Source organism: Myodes glareolus, chromosome 9, assembly GCF_982192425.1.
Source record: "Myodes glareolus chromosome 9, mMyoGla1.1, whole genome shotgun sequence".
NCBI lineage: Eukaryota > Metazoa > Chordata > Mammalia > Rodentia > Cricetidae > Myodes > Myodes glareolus.
In genome coordinates, this window is record NC_142034.1 from 55,756,611 (window position 1) to 55,775,607 (window position 18,997).

Genomic DNA, 18,997 nt, shown 5'->3' on the forward strand with positions numbered 1-18,997 from the left:
AGCGTGCATCCGGCTAAGGCTAGCCAGATGGTTCTGCTTGAAAGTGGGAAGCAGCCTCCTCAGAGGTGACATTCTTCCCCCACGCAGCATCTTCCTGGACTACTTCAAATAAAGGAGTCATTCAGTTCTCAGTACACACAAAGGCACTGACAAGCAACTGAAGCTTAAATCCTTTCTCTGGAGATTGCGAAAGGAAAGGAAAGCTTTGCCTCCTTGAAAGGGACTCCAGTCAACAGCGAGAAGCCAAGACAGGCACATGACAGAGATGGCCTTTACGCCAATTGCTCATTTAGGATGCTCTGTTATGTTGGATCGGCAGATCGTCTACTAAGAATAGCCTGTAGCATCTTCCTGGATGCAGTGACTTCTAGGGGACTTAGATCTCTTAATTCTCCACCCACATCCCCACCGCAAGGGGAAGACCATATTATTGGAAGACTTCAGGATTCGCCAACCCCACCCACCACTTGCTCTGCTTATTTGTGTTGTCTGGTTGTGGGGGAACAGACGGCATAAGTCGGGGAGCAGATAGACCAGTTCACTGGCTGAGAAGTAAGTCATGGGCCTTTACAATGGAATTCGCAAAGAAAATTTCAGGCCTGAGCTTTTCAGCACCTCTGCTTTGGGGGATAGAATGTCAGCTTGTGTTTACTGTATACGACAGCAGTAAAATGTTGCTGATACTAAACACAATCTCAAATGAGGCAACATTGTGATGGAAAAGCAAAAGGATTACAATGTACATCGTATTGGGGGTGGATTTTTCAGTCAGCTGGTTAATCAACATCTTTTTATCCAAGTGGCTGTTTTTAAATATCATTTTTAAAGGACTTTTATTTTACTTTTCTGTTGTGTGCCTATGGTGTCTGTGTGTGGTCAAGTGTACCTGTGAGTGCAGGTGCGCTGGGGGGCCAGAAGAGGGCGGCAGATCCCCTGGAATTGGACTTGAGGTGACTGTGAGCTGCCCTAAGAGAGAGTTTCAGAAACTAAATTCAGATCCTCTGCAAGAGCAGTATTTGCTCTTAATTGCTGAGCCATCTCCCCAGCCTTCATCTTAGAACACTGCATAGCAGTCTCCAAACAGCTACTACCGTCTGCTGGACCACGGTCATTCTTCAGGGCTTTGCACTGGTTAGTGATTAGGAGGAACACATTGATTAGAAGGAATGTCCTTCTGCTACATCTTTGTACAGCCTTAGGTATTCTTCTGGACTGAGTTCTAGAATGGAACAGAGCACCAAAGGTGATTCTGAAGCTAACGCAGACCTCTTTCCCATCAATACTGGTATTTTCAGTCTTTAAAAGTCTGCCAATCTGAAAGGGGAAGCGTGTCTCCCTCGAATTCTGCATCTGCACATTCCTAGTGTGTAGGGATTGTTCGGCCACTCAGTACATGAATCATGTCCTTGCTTATTTGAGTTTGCAGTGTTTTTAATTGACTCATTCATAGGTCTGAAATCATTTCTACCAATAATATACACACACATATATTTTACTGTGTCATTTATGTTCCACTTAAGAGACTTCAAGTCCATGCTTCTAGATCCTCACAGTTCTCTGTGGCTTTTGTCTTAAGACTGTGTTTGACGGCTCTTCTCCAGTCCAGGATCAGGTACCAGTTTTCTTCTAGCATTTTTATTGTCTTGTTTTCCATACTTGAATCTTTCACTCATCTGCAAGTTATGTTTGAGATGGAGCCTCATTTTGAATTTTATTTTTCTTGAGACATGGTCTATCTATGTAACCCTGGCTGGTCTGGAACTCATTATATAGACCAGGATGGCCCCAGACTCACAGAGTTCACCTGCCTCTTTCTCCAGAGGGCTGGGGTTAAAGGTGTGCATCAACAATGCTTTGCTGGATTGCATTTTTTAGGGCAGATTTTCAACTCATTTTAAAAATGATTCTGGTACCATTAACTAAATGATTGAGTTTTTTATTACTGGTTTCAGGGTGTCTCTTTGCCATACCATAGGTTTGTTTTTTGTTTTATTTAACTTGATTCTAGATATTACTTTCTGTCCTACCCATCTATTTCTACTCGAATATGTGCTAGTTTAATAATTTTAGCATTATTTAAGACCTAGTAATGCAAATACCTCCTTCTCAGTCATCTCTCTTTTTGAAATAAACACATAGAAAATGAATAATTAAATGCTTCCGTGGAATATTTATAATCTCAAATAGGCTCTAATTGCCCCATTTTAAATGAGCTTGTTACTTTGATTTGGTTACATTGTTTTCATGATACCTGATGCTATTAGGATATTGGTTCAACTCCACAATGTATCTCTTCAATTAACGGTCTTTCATAGCGCTGACTTCTCTGTGTAGGCTGTTCACACATCCCATTTTATAGTTTTCAGATTCTTATCTCAGTTGTGTTCCCCACTCCCTCCCTGCGTCCTTTGCCCCTCCCTCCCTCTCTTCTCCTTCCCTCTCTCCCTTATCTCTTTCTTTTTGAAACAGAGTCCCACTCTGTAGCTCAGACTGGCTCTCAAACTTGCAACCACCCTCCTCCTCTGCCTCCAGAGTCTGGGATGTTTTCCTGCTGGGTGGGGCTGGTAAACGGGGAAGCTAACCTGCTTATTTTCTCCACATGGCTTACTCATCCAGGTGATTGTCCATGGCTTAGACAAGCAATTGGGTGTTATAAAATTAAAATGCTACCTCTTCCAGATGAAGAAATAGTTTTGGTCTCTTTTTGCATAGGCAAAATACATATAAGGAAAACCAGACGGATGCTCAAGCTGAAAGGGAACGCTTGTAGCAGTTCACGTAGGCTGTTGTCATATTAAAAACACTTCTGTGGCAATAGTTTCCATATATCAAGGGGTTTTGAATATCAAGGAGCTAAGCAAATGTTTTAGAAGCATCTATTGAGATGACTTCCCTGGCATAGACCCGTGGTCAATGACTCTGGTACGGGGCAGTCTCCCAGCAAACCAGACTTGGTTGCTCTTCCCCTTGCTCTGTCACGGATTTCTTCTGATTCTCTTTTTAAAACAGCACCTGCAGTGGTCAACATGTCTCTGTAGGAAAGGGTGCTTGCTGCCCAGCCTGCTGACTTGAATTGCATCCCCAGGACCCACGTGATGGAAGTGGAGAACTGGCTCCCAGCTGTACTCTGACCCTCTCGTGCACAGCAAGGCACACTTGGGCATCATCACGCCCACACAAAAGAAATAAATGTGGCTTAAAACGGCATCCACAATTCCTCAACACCCCTTACTGTTTAAATCCGAACTACAAAAGACCCCGGAAGCACAAAGTCCTTACTCACACATGTCATCTAGTCAGGTCAGGACAACTACCAGTCCTTCGTTCCCAGCAGCAGGCACTGTCCCTGAGAAAAGTCATTCCTGCAACTACTTATCCGCTCCCAGGGCAAAGAGAGCAAATAAAGGCCTTTTGCCATTATTCTGGAGACTTCTCTGAGTGAGCTGCACAGCCCTGGAGAGCCCTAGCTAAGGCGTTGGTCTGAACAATTCCTTCTTAAATCACTTCTCATGTTGACTGTTTTAACTTGTGCGGGCTCAACCATCTGGTGATCTGGTGATGGTGAAGTACACCGTGAAGGGGGCACTGCCAGCCCCTTATCAGGGCATGGGGAAGGATGAGGTGGCCCGTGTGAGAAGAACCGTTCGAGAAAAGCTAGTTATCATGTGATCCCTGATCCCCTTGGTCCTCACCTGGGGCCTTGAGCTCAGCATCAATGAAGGTGAGCAGCTCTTGGCAGATGCTACAGTAGGGAACTGGCCAGGTCAGGAAGCAGTGGTAGGTGCTGGCCGCCTTTAGAAGGAGGTCTGAATCCGGTGGGAAGTGTGGTGTCTAGGATGGAATGGGACAGTAAGAGATGAGCTAGGTAAGAAGAGTTCATTTGTATTCCAGGATGAAATCTGCCCCGTTTCTGGAATACCCCACCGAGGACACACATTTCCTGGGAGTGGTGTCTCAGGGCAATATCAGAGAAGACTTAACAACAGATGGACAAGACGGTACCCTGAGTGTCTCTATAGCAACGGGCTTGGTTTTCATCAAATAAACCACAGTTTTTCCCGGCACTTGAGGAAGTCTCTCTGAAACGCTGTCAACTCGGAGGTCATAAATGGTGCCACTGCTTCTACTCACTTTGAGGAACCATTTTCTGCGTGTATGCTATTCATATGTAAATATTCTCAGGAGAAGCAAATATCTTTACGCTTAGGGTGGACTGAGTTCAATGTATAAGCAGTCATTTGGTTCACCGGTCTGGTGAGAAGCAGTGTTGATCACTGCTGGTAAAGCTGATCCCTAGGGTGAAAGAGGCGACGGACATAACATTCTCCCCGTGTCATTTCCCATGACCATGCTATGGCATGGTTCCTCATGGAAGCCCAGAGATGCCAGGCACCATGGCAACCATTTATAGTTGGCTTCCTTCCCAGGGTGGAGTTATGAAGGCATCAGATCAAAGCCCATCTCTGGTGTCATCACTCTCAAGTTTCTCTGTTTCTCCTTAGAGCTATGAGGCCTGCGGCCGTGATGGCGGCCACTCCTCCTCCCTCTCAGCTCCTGGCCCACCCGGACTTACACAAAGGACGGTGGAATAGAAAAGCAGAGCCAGTGGGGCGAGGAGGTCATAGGTGCCTTTTTCTTGGACCTGTGGAGATGACAGGGAGGTCAAGGTCTCTTGGCCACCGTGCAACTTGAGGCATAGAGAACGGCCCAGCATCTCTGCTGTGCTGACCCCAGCAGAGTAGTTCAGACATGCCCTTCTCTTTCGCAACTATTGCTTGAGCTATTCAGCCCCCCTTGTTGCTGGGTGGTAGTGGGTTTGGGAGTTGAGCTCTCTAGAGGGGGCGTGGCTCTTGAGGTGGTTTGCTTGTGATCAGCAAGCAAAGGCAAGTGAATCTGATTCCAAGAGGATGACCGTAAATGCTGCAATAAGTAACTGACTTAAATGATGAACTTTCTTCTAGGGATAACTAGCTAAGAGAGAGAATTGCCTTCACAGCTTGGTCATTCACTTAAAAAAAAAAAAAGACAAACAACTTAAAAGAGAATCCTTCGTAAAGCAGCTGGAGTCTACGTTGGGGACTTGGCCCCTTCTGGAATCTCGGTTCAATTCAGCATTCATAAAAGCCTGCACACTGAGCTGTTAGAGGAGGCCTCAGTTTCCCTTCTCAACCCGTTTTCCCTTCCTTGTTACTATTGCTGTGGATCCTTCTGAGAAAGGAGTCCGGTAAAGCCCCCCCTCCCCCCCCACACTCCTTCTAGTCCACACCTTAACTTACAAGCAGCATCTATCCTAAGAAGCAGCTTGTACTCGGGTCTTCGCAGCACCTGAGAACACCCTTCCTAGAGAGACTCGGTGCCCAGTGTGGCTGCTGGGCTCCCGAATCTGAGGAAGCCAGTCAGCTGGTCTAGGAGCCTCAGAGCTGACCTATGTCTTGACTCTACAGAGTCGGTTCTAGCCGCGATCACCAACGTCTGGGCCACCCTCACCTCTCGGGTCTTCTGTAGGATCTGTTCCAGGAGGATGAGGAAGTGGCCTGGGTCCCTGCTGACCAGCTCCTGTAGGCTCCAGCAGTTCAGACACAGTCCAGCTAGACAAGGGACACATTAGGCTGCTGGTTAGTTCCACTCTCTCTGGCTAGCCACAGGCAGGGCTGTAGAGGAAGGGGGTTTCTTCTGGAATCTTGTTGTGGGAGAATATACCTGAATATTTCTTTCTAAAAAGATCTTGGAGAAATGCCATCATTAAAAGTCCCTAAGCACCATCAGGACATAACAAAGCCAGACCTGGTGGCACGGGCCTGTAATCCCAGCGTTTGGGAAGCTGAGGAAGTTGGATCATGAGTTAAGGGGCACAGTAGGCTACAATAGTTCAAGGCTAGCCTGGGCTACACAGTGAGTTATGCTGAGTAGCAATAACAGTGTTGGCAACAAAACAGAAAAGCCCACAAGACTTAAGGGACTGTTTCTTATTCCTGCACCAGCTGGGAGCTCCCTAGCTATGAGGGTGGCTGATCCCTTAGAGGCCAGTGAATCTGCTAAGACTCTGGCACCTCAGGATGCTGCAGTGGCCCCACTACCACCCTCGCCCAGCTTTCCTACAGTGGGTACCAGTTCCTACCAGAGGCAAGGAAGCTGGGCCAGAGGTAGACATCGCTTGGAAAAATAAAGTCAGGAACCATGAGGTGTTCCACCCTGGATCCAAGAGCAAAGAGTCTGACACAGTCACTGGGCTTCCTAAGAGGGCTTGGTGGTGGAGCCCAGGAAGGGGAAGCTTGATTCACTAAGTTGAAAAGCTCCAAGCATTTGTCACCCTGACTTCCCCCAACTTTCTCAATGGGTTGCTCTCTTTCCCTGAAGTCAGCAAGGGCAAACCCCTAAAAATTAAAGAGATGGGGTGGAGAGTGAGCTCAGCAGGGGTGAACGGGGATGTGACCTTCACACAGCTGGGGGTCCATGCCTACTGAGGCACATGAGCGGCTTTCAAACCTCTGGAAGTGCATCCATGTACCTATAGATTGTTTTTTCTTTTTAAAACTTGCAAAAGGCCTGGGGTTGTAGTTCGATGGTAGAGCACTTGTCTAGCGTTCACGAGACATTAGACTTAACACTGAGTACTGGAGGAAAGAGAGGGGGAACCAGCAATGGGAAAGCAACCTAGCAGAAGGCAGGAAGTTCCATACTTCTTAATTTAACGATGCCTGCCCCCAATGCTATGTAAACGTTGACTCCATCAAAACCAAGGAAGAAAGAAAGAAGAAAAAGCATTTTTTACTGACCACCGACTATGTGCTAGCATAGTGCTAGGTCTTTGCACACACTCTCTCTGCCCACTTTCCCATCTTCTAGTCGTGATCATTCCCATTATCCAGACAGGAGATTGGAAGTCCCACAAAGACAAGTGGAATGCACAAGGTTGCACAGTCAGAGAGAGTTAATCCAAATTTATCTGATTCCCAAGGACAGAGAAAGCTGTCCACAGAGGTGACATCTGAGCAGGGGGTGGGGGGTCAGTTTCCAGGGAAGAGACCCAGTCAGCAAGTCCAAAGGTCCTGAGGCAGGAAAGAAGCAGCGGAGGCTATCTCTCTCAGAGCAGGGAACGAAGTGGCAGTGTGTTCCCTCAGCAGCACAAGGCATCTTCACAAGTAGGCTCCAGCCTCCAGGGATACAACCATTTCAGTCTGCAGACACCCTGCAGTCTGGCTGAGATCCTCTCTTTGTTCTATTTAGGGAAGAACAGAGTGGGGCTGTGGAAAGAACTAGAAAAAAAGCCAACACTGTCGGGGGAAAGCTGACTGAAGTCCTAGCTTCTCTTTTGGAGATAGTGGCTATGTTTCTAGCAGGCTCTATTCTGTGTGTCTATAGATGCTAAGGAAACAAGGCAGTACTAGGAGAAGGAAGAAGAGAAGGAGGAGGAGGAAGAAGAGGCAGAGGAGTAATAGGAAGAGGGAAAAGAGGAGAAGGAAGATTCTGGGAGAGAAAGTAGGAGAACCTCATATGGCAGATTTTAAATGGAGGCTATGCCTGCCGCCTGCCCAGGTAAGGTTTGGGGGACTTGCTCACCTGGCACACAAGGATGGAAGCAGAATCTGCTGGCTGCCATACCTGGCCTCTGAGGCTTCACTCAGCTCTACAATGTCTCTCAGTTCCCAGACCTACCTGACCAGGGTGCAGAACGGCGTCCAAGGCTCAGTCCATGCAAGCATCGCTCCAGGGCATGCTGGATGCGGTCCTCTGTGCACGTTGTGGCTGCTGGCTGCATCCTGAGTCATTGCCTGCATGGGGGATAAACACCTGTCAGCTTGTGGATTCCCTTCCTGGAGAACTTCAGGCTAGGGGAGCAAGGCAGTGGTAAAAGTGACAGAGGCTCACAGCCCACTTGGCTACTGAGGGCACTGTGCACACAGGGAGGAGGGAGCTTCCAGAAGGTTCATCTGTACAGCAGGAGAGAGCACCTCTGTGACAGAAAAGCATGGAGTCTCCACTATGAAAGAGGGTTACAGAATGGGAACCGAGGGGGACATGAGACATGCCTGCTCCCCAGGCAGTAGGGAGTGTTGCCAAGTGTCTAGCAAATGCCCAGAGATGTCCAGAGAATGACCGAACCTCAGACATTTGGGCAGGGAACCTCCAGGGGGGAATCAAAACCATGTGGGGGTTTTCTTGTGACTTTCCAGACCTGTGTCTTCTAGTCTGCAGGGTCTCCCTCCACGTGCTGGGCACCCCAATACCAGTGCCAGGGCTAGAGTTAAGGTGGGGTTCTGTCCTCACCCATTCTCCCATCCCCAACCCATACAACCTCCTTCCTGAGGCCTAGGTCCTTCCCGCCATCACCTCTTATTTGCAGCCTACCCAGAGCCCTTGCCCGACCCGCTTCTGCATTTTCCCGAGACTCGGTGGCTCAGCTGGAGGGCCACAAGAAGGTAACTTCAGAAGGGTTTTAACACCAGGAGGGAAACGGAGAGCCTCCAATAGCGCCAATCCCATGTCTGGGTTCTAGGGAGGGCTCCCCGGGTCCTTGAGAAGTCATGGCAGGTAGCTTGGTAAAGCGACTAAGCCAGGTCGTGGCGTCCAACAGAGTGAGACCTTAACCGGACTCTGATTTTTGCTGGTCATGAGATTTGTGGCCAATGCCTGAGCTTTCCCCCAAACCTCAGTTTGCTCATCTGTGAAGTGGAGACGGCGGCGGTCTGGATGTCAAGAGGCTGTGGGAAGGGCGCAGTGAGATCTGTATCATGCCACCCTCTCTGCCACTCTTGCCTGCCCTCAGGGGTTCTGTCTGCTGTAGACACTGTCCCCAGCCTGTCACACCAGGTCATCCGGAAAACAGGGGTCGGGACAGTTCTGGGGAATCTGAGGACCAACCAGGAAACCAGAAGAGGAAGCAGAACCTCCTAAACTGAGCCATGCAAAGGACATGCAAAGAGGGGAGGGATGAACTCCCTGACTCAGATCCCAGAGTCCCGACCTAGGCAAATCCTCCTGCCTCCCCAGCCTGGGGGAGAACACGCACTCCCTGAAGTAAGGTCTTTGTGAGCTGCTCCACTGACGACCCGAGAGAGTGATGCACCATGGGACTGGGATGGCACAGTGGCACCCACGTGTTCATGCCACCTTTCGTTTCCTGACCGCCTTCCTTGTGCCCGGGACAGAGCAGACATTTGTTCCTGAGTGGAAGGCATTGACCTCCATCAACTATACAAAGGGGGACTCCTAGAAGGTGACATACGTCATAAAGAGTATGGTACTGGGAGAGGGATACTGCCCAGTCCACTCTAGGTTGTTTAGGGTCTCCAAACAGGGGATTTAAGGCCAGATAGGGACTCCTAGGATCACGTGAGAGGAAGGGTATTCCAGAAAGATGAGATAGTATTGCCAAGATCTGGGTGTAGGGATGAGTTTGCTAAGGACATAGATGCTGGAGCCAGGTGTCAGGACAGTGGAACACAGCCTGTCCCAGATCCCATGGTCCTGGAGGCTGGGATGGTGAACTGAGTTCAGAAGAATTTTCGCTTAGTATTCATGACTAAGCCCCTGAATGTTAGCCTTGGTGATGCCGGGAGGCCTCAAAGTACCTCTAAGGCCTTTTCTAACAACCGTCATGTTTGCCTTCGGACCAGGTAGAACCCACTGCCCCCAGACAGATAGGGCAATTTCCTGGGCTCGGCTCCTTTTTCATTTTGGGCTGTGCTGGTACCCAGTGTGACTAAACGATCATGCTGAGCCCCTGTCCTCAGTGACAGTCCAAACACTAGTACCTATCCAGTCTGTTCATCAGCCCTGAGCTGACAGCACCTGCTGAAGGAGCCAGAACACTAAGACAACCTTGGAGATCCATGTCATGATCCAGTCTTTGTCCTCATAGCTGTTCTACCATCGGCCAGAGGCCGAGTTTCCAAGGGAGACCCAGTAGGTCCTTCACTTTCACAAGGGGTATCTGGAAGTCGGTGTAGACAAGGAGCTCGCTCTAGGCCACCAGGAGTAGAGTAGAACTAGAAGGAAGTCATACTGCTCTCAGCAGCTGAAGGGGGGCAGGTAGGACTTTCCTTCCTCCCTAGCTGTGGCTGAGCCTGAACCCCAGGTACAAAGTGCTGAATGTCCTACATCCTACAGTTCTATGGAGAGGTCGCTCAGCAGTTAAGAGCACTTACTGATCCTGCAGAGGATCCAAGTTCGGCTCCTAGCACCCACAGCAGCAGCTCACAACCACCAGATCCAGGGGCACCCAACACCTCTGGTCTCTTCAGGCACCTGCACTCACACACATGTAACGTAAAATTAAATGAGTCTTTAAAGTTCCATTAGCCGGCTAGACGGGGCTGCAACGACCTTGGTGCTGTTTGCACGAACCTGAAACGGCAGTGCATGCGCTCATCACTGCCACCTTAAGACTGCAAAGAAGAAGAGTCGACCCCTCTGGAAGGTGTGCAGCCCCTCCAAAACTAAGGGCTTGAGGGATTTTTAAAGAATATCTGAGGATATGAGCCTCCTACCAGGTGAGGCACCACTAAGTTCACTCCCAGTTCATCAGGAGCATTGGCTGGGAGCAGGGAAGAGGCAGGAGGGACAACTTGCACATCCACTATGGGGGGAGGGGTCTGGACACCAGAAAGACAGCAGGACTTAAGCGGTGTTGCTAACCTAGTCCAGGAGACCATCATCAGGGTAGGAAAGCCCAGTTGTGAGGGATGGAAGGCTGGACCACCTCTTCAGGACAATAGCAAGGCAGGAGAAAAAGATGGGCAATTAGTGTTCCAGAAGAATAGAACAGCTTGTCTGAGTTTACACAGTTAAGAGGTGGCAAAGCCAGAATGTAGAGCCAGGGAGTCTAGGTTCTGAGCCCTGCATACACTGTTCCTCTGCAAATAAGATGCAATTGGAAAAAGACAGAGAGAAAGAAAGGAAGAGAAAGGAATGAAGGAGGAGGAAGGAAGGAAGGAAGGAAGGAAGGAAGGAAGGAAGGAAGGAAGGAAGGAAGGAAGGAAGGATTCCAGGGCACGCCTCTACTCCAAGGGAAAACTCAGTTACCAGAATTTGACCAAATTCTCAGAATTTGGCAAGGTTTACACTTCCAGTTGCTGATGATCTTAAGCCCTGACATGTCTGTATACACCAGGTTCCCAGCTCAGTCTACCTCTTGCAGAAAATGGACATTCTTATGAGCCGGAGAGAGGACACGCTACAGTATAATGGCACTCTGGGCTCTGCCTCTCTAGCCTGGGGGTTGGATGAAACTGTGTGAACTGCCGAGTCTTACACCACCCCTCTGGTCTGGCTGGGGTGACCAGCGTGAGTCGCCTTTGTCTTACACTGTTAGGATGCAAATGTGAATCTTCTCAGCAGCCACTCCTTGTCCTTACAGGCATCAGAGCCCAGTATCCTGGTCTGCTGTTATCAGCCTTCCCCCAGTGTCAACGCATCCCTAGTACCTCTCCAGTGCCTGCTAACCCATGGCTTCTTCATCCTTCTTCCTGGGGCCTCAGTGTTCTCTGGTTCTAAGGAGACGGTCAAGGTCTTCTCTTTGGAAAGCCAGATGTCCTCAGAGTCCAGGGCAGAGCTTCTGGTGTGCTGGGCTCCCTGACATACTGTGGTTATCTAAGTGTTGGTCCAAGCTCTTAAGAGTTAGGACCCAGGGCTAGAGAGATGACTCAGTGGGTACCAGAACTGATTGCTGTCCCAAAGGACCAAGTTCCAATTCCCAACACTCACCTGGGGGGCTCACAACCACCTGTATTCATGGAATCAACCTCTCCTGGTCCCCCTGGACACCAGACATGCACATGGTGCACAGGCAGACACACATGCAGACAAAGCACACATGCACAGTGCACAGGCAGACACACATGCAGACAAAGCACACATGCACAGTGCACAGGCAGACACACATGCAGACAAAGCACACACGCACATAAAAATGAATAAATGTATTTTTAGAAGTTAGGATCTACTGGACGCTGGACCTGGAAAGCCTGAGGAAAGCAGTCCAGTCCAGTGGAGGAGTCCCTCAGAGAACTACAGAGACGAGCGTGGCCTCATCCAGAGCCTCGTGGGTCAGGTCAGCCCTTGTGCTCAGTGCTGAGCCTGCACGTCCAAGACGGCCTGATGACTCAGTGACACGAGCCACTCTTTGTGACTTGTGGGCAGAGCCCCATTGGCTCTAGGAAACAAGTGACAGAAGACACCTTTTACAAAAGCCTGGAAAGTAAGACCTGACTTGCTCAGTCTCTGATGCCCAACCCCGGGATCCCCTCATGAAGAGGAGCCCCCATTGCAAAATGCCAGTGGCTGTCAGGCAGGCTCCCCTGGTGGGCAGTGTTGAAACATTAAACAGTGGCCACTTCCATGTCCAAGTTCCTCTTCTGAGCCAGTGCAGAGGGCTGGTGACCTTACTGAGGACCCTGAAGAGAGTAGGAAGGCTTTTCCCTGAGACACAGTGGGAACCCAAAGCAAGAGCCCAGATAACAGGTAGTCTTGGCAGCCTTGACAGACAGGCGAGCACACACACACACACACACGCACACACACACACACACACACACACACACACACACACACACACACACACACACGCCAGCCGTGAGTCACCTCAGCTCTTTCCCGCTAAGTACTTTTGAATCGCTTTTCTATTTCTCCTAGAGTTACTGGAACAGGTTTTCAGATGTCTGTTTTGTGAATTCTGCTTTGTTTTCTGACATCATTCCTTTTCATCGAGATTTCAAAACCTATTGGCAAGGACAGGAATTCCTGTGCCATTTTCACAGTGATTTCTGAGTCTGTGGTCACAGACCCTCTCTTCAGGGTGTGTCGCTATATTATCTAGAGCATAGATTCAGATTTGTATTAAACGCTTTATGGGAGATTACAGTTGCTGAAATAATTGTTTTTGACATTTACATTAGGTATCGTAACCATGGTGATAGCATTGTGTGAACAGTGGCTGAAAGTCTGACTTATCTAATGGCTCACTATTGCATGCCTGTGTACTCTGAAGTTCTTTATTTCAGTTCATTTCTTGCTCAGCTGGGTGTTCTGAATAATTGCAGGCTGAGTGTGTGGCTAAGGTGTGAGATCTTATAAGGCATATGTCATTCAAGAACTACAGCCCTGCCAGTGATAGAGCCGGTGACATTCATCCTACTCCCCACCCCCTGCCCCAGCTCAGGGCTTATAGAAACCGCAGTTAGCAACAACAAAGATGGCTGCAACAATGAAAGAAATTAGACGATGTGATTGAGCAAAAATTAGCATAGAAATTAACATTATCTCATTCTAAAATTAAGATACGCTCTCAGGAAAAGGCCCACGTCGAATAGCATCAAGAGAAACAAAAGTAATGAACTTTTAAGATAAGCCGTTTTTAGGAACAAAACTTGAGAGGCAGAAGACAAGACGACAGTAAATGGAAACACACACCCTCTCATTACGCCGGGAGGTCCAGAGTCATATAGAAGCATTGCAAAAAGGATCACCGGCCTAAACAGAAACAATTAAAACTGTAAACCTCTTGGACCCAGCAGAAGAAGGTGCATCACCCTGGGTTTGTAGATGGCTCCCTGGAGATAGCATCTCTATTAGTTACCCCTGTGGCTGTGATAAAACACCACGGCCAAGGCCACACAGAAGGAAGAGTTTATTTGGGTGCACGGTTTCAGAAGGTTAGAGCCTGTAATTGTGGGAACAGCATGGCAGCACATGACAGACAAAGCAACCGGAGTGGAAGCTGGAGGTTCACATCTAAACCACAGGCACCGAGCAGACAGAACAAACTAGAAGCAGGTGAGGCTTTTTTATCTCAAAGATCACACCTGGTGACATATGTCCTCTCTCAAGGCTGCACACACCAAACCTTCCCAAACAACTCCACCAACCAGGGGCCAAGCATTCAAATGCCCAAGACTGTGGGGGACATATCTTGTTCAAACACTGATGGTACACACTGAAGAATCCCAGGCCACAAAAGAAAAAGAGACAAATTAGACCTCAGAGACAAAACTAAGTTAGATCGAAGGACCAACACTCTGCATGAAAGGGGACAGTCAAGGGTAAAACGCTCACAGAACAGAAGGCTTCTTGTCATTTGAGAGACGAAAGGCTAAGCTCTAGACTCGGAAAAGAACTCCTACCACTCGACCCCATCATCAGCACCACCCTCCATTCCCAACAGACAAAGGACTTGAATAAATCCTTCTCCAGATAAATATGCAGGTGGCTAATAAAAAAAAAAAGATTTCAGCGCAATGAGACGGCTCACTAGGTAAAAGGCGATTTCCACACATGCTTGTGACTTTTGTTCAATCCCTAGAAACCTACATAAAGGAAAAGTAGGAAAACAGGACTTCACAAAATTGTCCCCTGACTGCCCGGGGCCATGTCAGGTGCACCCCACGCACATATATCATGCTCCCCACATACACAATAACGCCCATAGTAATAGGATACTTTTCATTACTGATCACCATGGAAATGCAACTCAGAACCTAGGCTACTCCAGTTAGCCTGGCTATTATTAAAGAAAAAAATAACAACAACCAAGTAAATGTGAGTGTGTGAAGAAGCCGGGGCCGGATCAGATGCTGCTTTGGGGATGTGAAGCAGTGCGGCAGCCAAGGAAGAACAACAAGGTCCCTCAAAAGATGGACAGGAGAGTTGACATATGATCTGGCAACTCCACTTCCGGATTTGGGCTCAAGATAACTGAAAGCAAGTTCATGAATGGGCATGTTCACAGAGGCACTTGTTACAGGGGCCGAAGAGTAATTGAATAGACAAACGAGGTCTCTCTCTCTCTCTCTCTCTGTGTGTGTGTGTGTGCGTGCATGTGTGTGTAGTTATTCAGTCCCTCTCAAAGGAAGGACATTCTGACACACATTACATTGCAGATGAACCTTGAGCAAATTATGCTGGGTAAGCAAGTGAGTTGCAAACAGAGGAATGCATGACTGCCCTTGTGTGAGGTAGAGTAGTCAGTCATAGAGATAGGAAGTTGACTATGGCTGCCTAAGGCTGAGGGAAGGAGATAGGAGTGGTTTAATGGGTACAGAGACATAAGATGAACGAGTCCTGGAGATTAATGGCACTACTGGGTGAATGGGTTAAGACTGCTCAACAGGGGTGGGGTGCGGCTCTGCTAGTAAAGGGCTTGTGACCCCTACATCAATGAGGGTGACGCTGCACAACTGTAGCTCCAGCACGCAGAAAGTGGAGGCAGAGAGGTCACAAGTTCAGAGCCGTTCTTAGCTACATACCAAGCTTGACATGAGACACTGTCTTTAGAAAAAAAAAAAAGTAATTTTTTTAAGGCTGTTGAACAGTTGAACGAAACATGGTTAAGATGGTATATTATATGGTATGTGCATTTTACCACAAATAGAAGAAAAGCATTAATTGATGTGATATTCCACAGGGATGTCAATTCATCGTGAATTTCAGCCCAGCACAGAGGTTCTCAACTTTCCTGACAATACAACTTTTTAACACGGTTCCTCATGCTGTGGTGGGCCCCAACCGTAACATGATTTTCATTGCTCCTCATAACTGTAATTTTGCGACTGTTATGAATTGTAATGCAAATCTCTGATATGCAGGACACCGGATGTATGATCCCCAAGGGGGTTGTGACCCACAGGTTGAGGATGACTGGTCTAGAGAGGAGGAAGGAATAAAAAGGAAGACGAGAAGGAGTGGGAGGGGAGGAGGGCGGGAGGAAGGCCGGCTACCTATGCTACACAGTTTCACGTGCTGGTTCTGTTTGACGATCACAGTCTCCTGAAGACATAGTCATGGCTACCCACCATCCCTGTGCCTCGAGTAGGTTAAGCCATTTATTTATTCGTGTTTCTGTCATCACGGTTCCTACGGCCTGAGCTGGAAGCATATCCAAAGCTGATCCTTTCTCCACGCTGTCCACAGGAACTCAACTCCATCCTTTTCTAGACACGCAAAGGTCTCCCTGGGCTGTGGGCATTGGGTAGAGGCCTCAGACATGACTGGCAAGAGTCGGTTCTCCCTTCCACCGTGTGGGCTCAGACCTGGCAGCGAGTTCCCTTACCCATTGGGCCCTCTCTCTGGCCCAGTAGTTACAACTTTTTATGAAGCAGACACTGATGTAAGAGTCCTGTTTGTTCCAGTCTAGAACTCTCCAGAACTCGGAGGGACCATTTACTATGCTATTCAGAATTCAGGATCTGATGCTGTCATTCCAAATGCACTGAGAAGGGGAAATGCATGTTTCTGTAAAAGGAAAATGGTGCAGCTATGCTGAGACTCCAAACTGAAAGCTACATACCCCTGCCACGGAGACACACGCATACTCTTAGCTTGAAATGATCAAAAATAAATCATTAAAAACAAATCTCTATAGAAGTTGGGCAGAGCTGGAGTTCTGGCTGGTTACAGTTGGGTCCCCAAGTGAGTAGGCACATGTGTGGGGTGTTTGATCCCCTCTGTGTTCTCCTTTAGTGAAGGCAAGTAGGCCGGCACTCTTGCTGAGATGGAAAAGTTTAACAGGAAGAGGGTTTGGGGATGAAAAAGGAAAGCTCCACTTTGCCAACGTTGCATTCCCTGGTGATCACAGGGAAGAGTGGCACATCAACATTTAGGGATTCATGTGCTTTTGATCCCAGCACTCAGGAGGCAGAGGCAGGCAGCTCCCCATAAATTTGAGGCCAGCAAGCCTAGAACAATCGGGTTGCATAGTGAGACCCTGTTTCAAAATGTATATATGTATGTGCATTTTTCCATCTAAACAAAATCACATGCCAAGGTGTTGATGACAATTATCTTCAAGAGGAAAAATTAGATATATTCATCTATAAACATTTTATAAGCCGGGCGGTGGTGGCGCACACCTTTAATCCCAGCACTAGGGAGGCAGAGGCAGGTGGATCTCTGTGAGTTCGAGGCCAGCCTGGTCTACAAGAGCTAGTTCCAGGACAGGCTCCAAAGTCACAGAGAAACCCTGTCTTGAAAAAACAAAAAAAAATTATAATAAATGATATTTCATACCTCTGTTTTATTTTGAGACCCAGGCTGGCTTCATAAATTCCTCCCACCCCACGAACTTTCAATCTTTCTGTCTCTACTTCAGAAGTGCTGGGAGTCCAGTCATATAGCATCACACTTGGTTGGTGTGGTGCTAGGGATTAAGCCAGGGAGGGCTCAGCGCATGCTAGGCAAGTCTTCTGCTGGTTGAGCGACCTCTCCAACCTCTATATCTCACTTTTCATTGCACAAAGAATGGCGTTGTACCTGCTAAAATGAGGAAATGGTTCTCTCGTGTTCTCTGCCTGTGCAGTACGCTGGCACATTCTGGGCAGGGTGTGTGATGTGAACCTAAGGATGTCTGGAGGGCAGAAGAAGCAGAACAGCCAAGGACTCTGGGGACACAGAACGACAGAATGATGTAGCGGCAAGTTTCCAGGGTTTTCTTCTTGTTCCCACAGCCTCAACTCCACAGTGAACAGCTGGCAACCTAGAAAGCCCGCGCATACAGGCGGGAAAAGCTAACCTTTCCCCAGGACAAGGAACGGGGCAGCTGAACAAGACAGGCAGCCTTCCAGTTGCAGGATCTCTGCCCTATCCAAGCTCCATGGAGAAAGTATGGTGTCACTGCCACCAGTGACGACGAGGGCAGATCTGACGCCTCCACTCTGTCACCTCTGGCAGAGGACTGAGGAAGCCAAGTCCTTCATCCTCACGGTGGTCAGTAGACAGTGGAACCCCAGACGATGAGCAATTCCCACCCACCAATAGGTGGTGTTGAGGAAAACCTACTGCAGAGTCTGGACTCTCACTGGTGCCGCAGTAGTGAGGTCATCCTTTCTCCCATCACCATGGTAACACTGGAGTAGTAATGATGCACTCCTGCCCCCTTCCAGCCAGAGAGGCCTAGGTAGAGGACACTCCCTCTCGACCCTCCCCATCATCAGTGGGGTGGAGGATGGAACCAGGACTCCTACCCCCATCTGGCAGTAATGTGGCAGGAATCCCCACTTCCCTGATGAAGATGTCTCCAAGAAGGCAACTAAAACCTAAGACTGAAATAAGATTCAGACCGTCATAACTCTCACCATACCAACAATGACTATGTTTTAATTAAAAAGAGCTTGTCATGGGGCTGGGGAGATGGCTGAATTTGCATGTCAGCCTGAGGGTTTGGGTTTCAAGCCCAGCATCCATGCAGACGGCGGGGCACAGTGGTGCACATTTACAACCAGGGCCCTGGAGGGTGGACAGGAGAATCCGTGACACTCACTGGACAGCCATCGGTGAATCGAATAGTTTTAAACTCAGGGAAAGACTATCTCTAAAAAAAAATCGCAGTGGAAAGAAATGAAAAGCCACCTAATGTTGACCTTGGCCTTCACAAGCACACAAACACACTAATAAGCACACACACACACACATATGGCCATTTAAAAAAAATGTCACCTCAAGAACAAGGAAGATCTCAAGCCTAAATTTAAAAGTCATGGAGAGGGCACTGAAGAGAGGGCCTGGCTCTGCTGTTAAGGGTGCTTGCAGAGGACCTGACTTCTGCTCCCAGCACCCACATCAGGTGGTTCACAGCTCAATGACAGTCTCAGGGCTCTGATGCCTTCTTCTGGTCTCTACAGACACCAGACAGGCATACAGTGTACTATGTTACATACAGGCAAGCACTCACATCCACAAAATAAAAATAAATAAATCCTTAAGAAATTTGACAAGCTGGAGTTTATTTTTTTTTAATTTTTATTTATTTATTTATTATGCATACAACATTCCTTCCATGTATGCTTGCATTCCAGAAGAGGGCACCAGATCTCATTATAGATGGCTGTGAGGCACCATGTGGTTGCTGAGAATTGAACTCTGGAAGAGCAGTCAGTGCTCTTAACCTCTGAGCCATCTCTCCAGCCCAAGTTTATACTTTTTAAACTTCTCTTCTTTGAAATTATAAAATAAATGAAAAACAAGCTAGAAATTAGAATAAAATGTCACACTCACATGCACACATTCA

The 18,997-nt window shown here is 48.2% G+C and overlaps 1 protein-coding gene across 2 annotated transcripts in view; it reads right to left on the reverse strand.

Moving 5' to 3' along the window:
* The window catches only part of Pik3r5 (phosphoinositide-3-kinase regulatory subunit 5), a 65,562-nt gene that overhangs the window by 15,410 nt on the left and 31,155 nt on the right, over window positions 1-18,997 (reverse strand). For both annotated transcript variants that reach the window (XM_048448308.3, XM_087910493.1), the window contains exons 2-5: window positions 7,657-7,772; window positions 5,488-5,588; window positions 4,574-4,642; window positions 3,693-3,831 (exon numbers count right to left, since the gene is read on the reverse strand). In XM_048448308.3, coding sequence (XP_048304265.2) covers window positions 3,693-3,831; window positions 4,574-4,642; window positions 5,488-5,588; window positions 7,657-7,759 — 412 coding nt within the window. In that variant the 5' untranslated portion in view covers window positions 7,760-7,772. The remainder of the gene's footprint in view (window positions 1-3,692; window positions 3,832-4,573; window positions 4,643-5,487; window positions 5,589-7,656; window positions 7,773-18,997) is intronic.